This window comes from Dreissena polymorpha, chromosome 1 (assembly GCF_020536995.1).
Source record: "Dreissena polymorpha isolate Duluth1 chromosome 1, UMN_Dpol_1.0, whole genome shotgun sequence".
In the NCBI taxonomy this organism is placed as follows: domain Eukaryota; kingdom Metazoa; phylum Mollusca; class Bivalvia; order Myida; family Dreissenidae; genus Dreissena; species Dreissena polymorpha.
This window is the reverse complement of record NC_068355.1, coordinates 123,761,537-123,764,294: the sequence shown is the minus strand read 5'-3', so window position 1 is coordinate 123,764,294 and position 2,758 is coordinate 123,761,537. Positions and strand designations below refer to the sequence as shown.

At 35.2% G+C, this 2,758-nt stretch overlaps 1 protein-coding gene across 1 annotated transcript in view; it reads right to left on the bottom strand.

Moving 5' to 3' along the window:
• Window positions 1-2,758, bottom strand: part of LOC127848301 (uncharacterized) — a 20,847-nt gene continuing 18,089 nt past the window's right edge. Inside the window, exons 3-5 of the mRNA XM_052380683.1 lie at window positions 2,181-2,675; window positions 1,511-1,660; window positions 1-1,316 (exon numbers count right to left, since the gene is read on the bottom strand). Of these exons, the coding sequence (XP_052236643.1) occupies window positions 445-1,316; window positions 1,511-1,660; window positions 2,181-2,675 (1,517 nt within the window). The 3' untranslated portion in view covers window positions 1-444. The remainder of the gene's footprint in view (window positions 1,317-1,510; window positions 1,661-2,180; window positions 2,676-2,758) is intronic.

The following is a 2,758-nucleotide window of genomic DNA, read 5'->3' as shown; positions in this document are numbered from 1 at the left end:
TAAAGGTATATTTTTTATTCAATATATAAATACAAACAGTAAAATAAAATTAGAAAACGATGGCAATTTTGCATACAGTTATTACATCAACGTTTTAAAGAATCCCTACTTTATTAAAAGAATAATAATAAACCATATTGTACATTCATACGATGGGTATCTGCTGCAGATGTATATTATAGGTGTGATGCTATGTTAAATATGAATACAGAGATATGTGTTTACAGGCATGAAAGCGAACAAGTAAAAACAACTACTTCAATGTATCAAGTACATTTGTAGGAAGTTAATTTATGAACATGTCTAGAGTATTTTAGCAAGTAAGATCTCATTAAATTAACAATTAATATGTTATGGGATGTAAAATTAAATATATCAGAAACTGTTATGTAATCCTCAGCTTTTTTTAAACATTTTTGACATAACTAGTGTCTTACTTAAATTTCAGAAATAGAGTTCATAATCTCGTTCCGATGGGTTTGAGGGTACTTGAGGTGGCGCTAATGTGTCTTTTTTGGTATACATTTTTACAAATCCATCTTTTGGCTCACCTTGCTTCAATATTGTAATCGGGATAAGCTCATAAGAGTATTTAACTCTATCGCCATCATCAGCAGTCATGACTGCATTTGACGTAGCATTACGATGATTATATTCTCCTGGAATCGCAGATATTGTTGCTTCTTCAAGTTCATAAACGTGTTCTGACGCATTGCCATCGTCCACAATTAAGTTAGAAGTTGATATAGCATTTGTGTTACTATGTCCGCGGGTTGTGTGGGACCGTGTTGATATTATTTTCCTCGAAACAGGTTCATAGTCGTGACCAAGAGTATCGTCAGCACAATCTGTCGTGGTTGTATTCGATACAGCATTGACATTGACGTTGCTCGATGCAGCACCGACCGTGTTCTGTTTATCAGATACCGGAGACGTTTCGGACATAATACTCCCTGAAGCACATCCATAAACGTGCTCTTGTGTATCATCAAAAGAAAGAGCCAGGTACGCGCTCGGTGCATTAGTCGGTAACATTTCTGGCACAAACATCGCCGAAGCAGATTCCTTCGTATGCTCTTGCCTATTGGCGTCGATGACAACTATGGCTGCGTTTGATATAGTATTGTCGGTCGATGTGCCATGGTTTTCGGGTAAACGGTTGTGGATAACGTATGTTATTGTTACCAAGCTTGTTGTTAAAGAAAGTAAACTTGCCACACCGTATATATACAATGAATATGACACCACCACTGATTTGTCCAACTGTTCTTGTGGAATAATAAGCACATGGACAGCAACGTTAATGGTAAAAACAGCTGAAAAAAGAACAGGTAAAAGGCAGTCAATAAATCGGTAAAGTGACAATGCAAACCCGATTCATTATTTATTTTTATACTTATAAACTTAGTTTTAACAACAGTCGAGACTTGTTTTAAAAAGCCGATGGCAATGCATAAATTCAAAATGACGCAATATAAATATTATATTAATCAGCATAATACTGATTTACCTGAAAATAATTGACACGTTAAGAACACGAACATCAACATTGCTCGAATTCCCCTCCAGGCTGGTGGTCTGTTAATGAATGCAGCTGCTAATGCAAACAAGTTGAAAAAATAGGCCAGGAGGCTTTTGACTTTGACCGATTCGGTAAACTCTGTAACGATATTTTTATTGTTAGCAACGCAAAGAGATTATAAGGTTGATATTAAACAGTTTGTTTATAATCTTATGCCGATCGATAAGGCAACCCTAACTTATACCTTAATGTTTTGCATTTTTATTAGATAATATGTGTTTGAAATCAATATGAGTGGTGAATTTAATGATCAAATCAAACATTATACAATATGCTGACTATATGTATTATTCATTAAGATGAATGAACGGTAATATACGCTACAAATATGCTTTAATTCCATAGTGTTTGGTTGTTTAACCTATTTATGCCTAACATCTAGAAAAAATGCCTTGACAAACAGCGTAGATTCAGATGAGGCGCCGCATGATGCGGCGTCATTTCAGGGTCTGCGCTGTTTGCTTAAAGGAATTCTGTAAGAAATATTCTAAATATAGAAATAAATATACTCGACATCTCCTAATTTTGTAAATAAATTGATTCAATTTAGAAGGATGGGAGAGTCCACTAGGCATAAATGGGTTAAGGATCATTTTACCAATTGCGTTCCTGCACTCTGGGACCAAAGAGCACTCATCACAAAGGTCGCTAGAGAACAGACCATATTTAACAATTTGCTCGCAGTTAATGTCTTTAACTTTTATCCAGCCCGTTGTTGCCAATGAGATAATGGTGAGAACATTCGACACAATCAAACCACTGATAATCAACACCATTGCTTTGTTAATTCGTTTTCTTCGTACGTGGTCAACTGTATTGTTGCAATTGTTGTCGTTTTTCTCATCTGTTAATGCAGTAGTGTTTGGTGAACTGTTTTGGTCCGTTTGATCAACATAAGGAAATGTCAATGCTCCTAATGGCAGACACTTCTTCCAATTAGAAACTACAGATAAGGACGCTACTAAGATCATAGAAAATCCGCCTATTCCGAACATAACTAGCGAATATGGTGACTGAAACTTCAAATTGTTCCGTTCCTGAAGTTTTTCGTTTTCGCTTAAAACATCGGTCATTGGAATTATCGAGCATATTCCTGAAACAAATTAAAGTATGATTTTTTAAACGAATTCATAAAAAAAATCAAACATTTTTAATCATAAAGTAATGGGGAGTTTA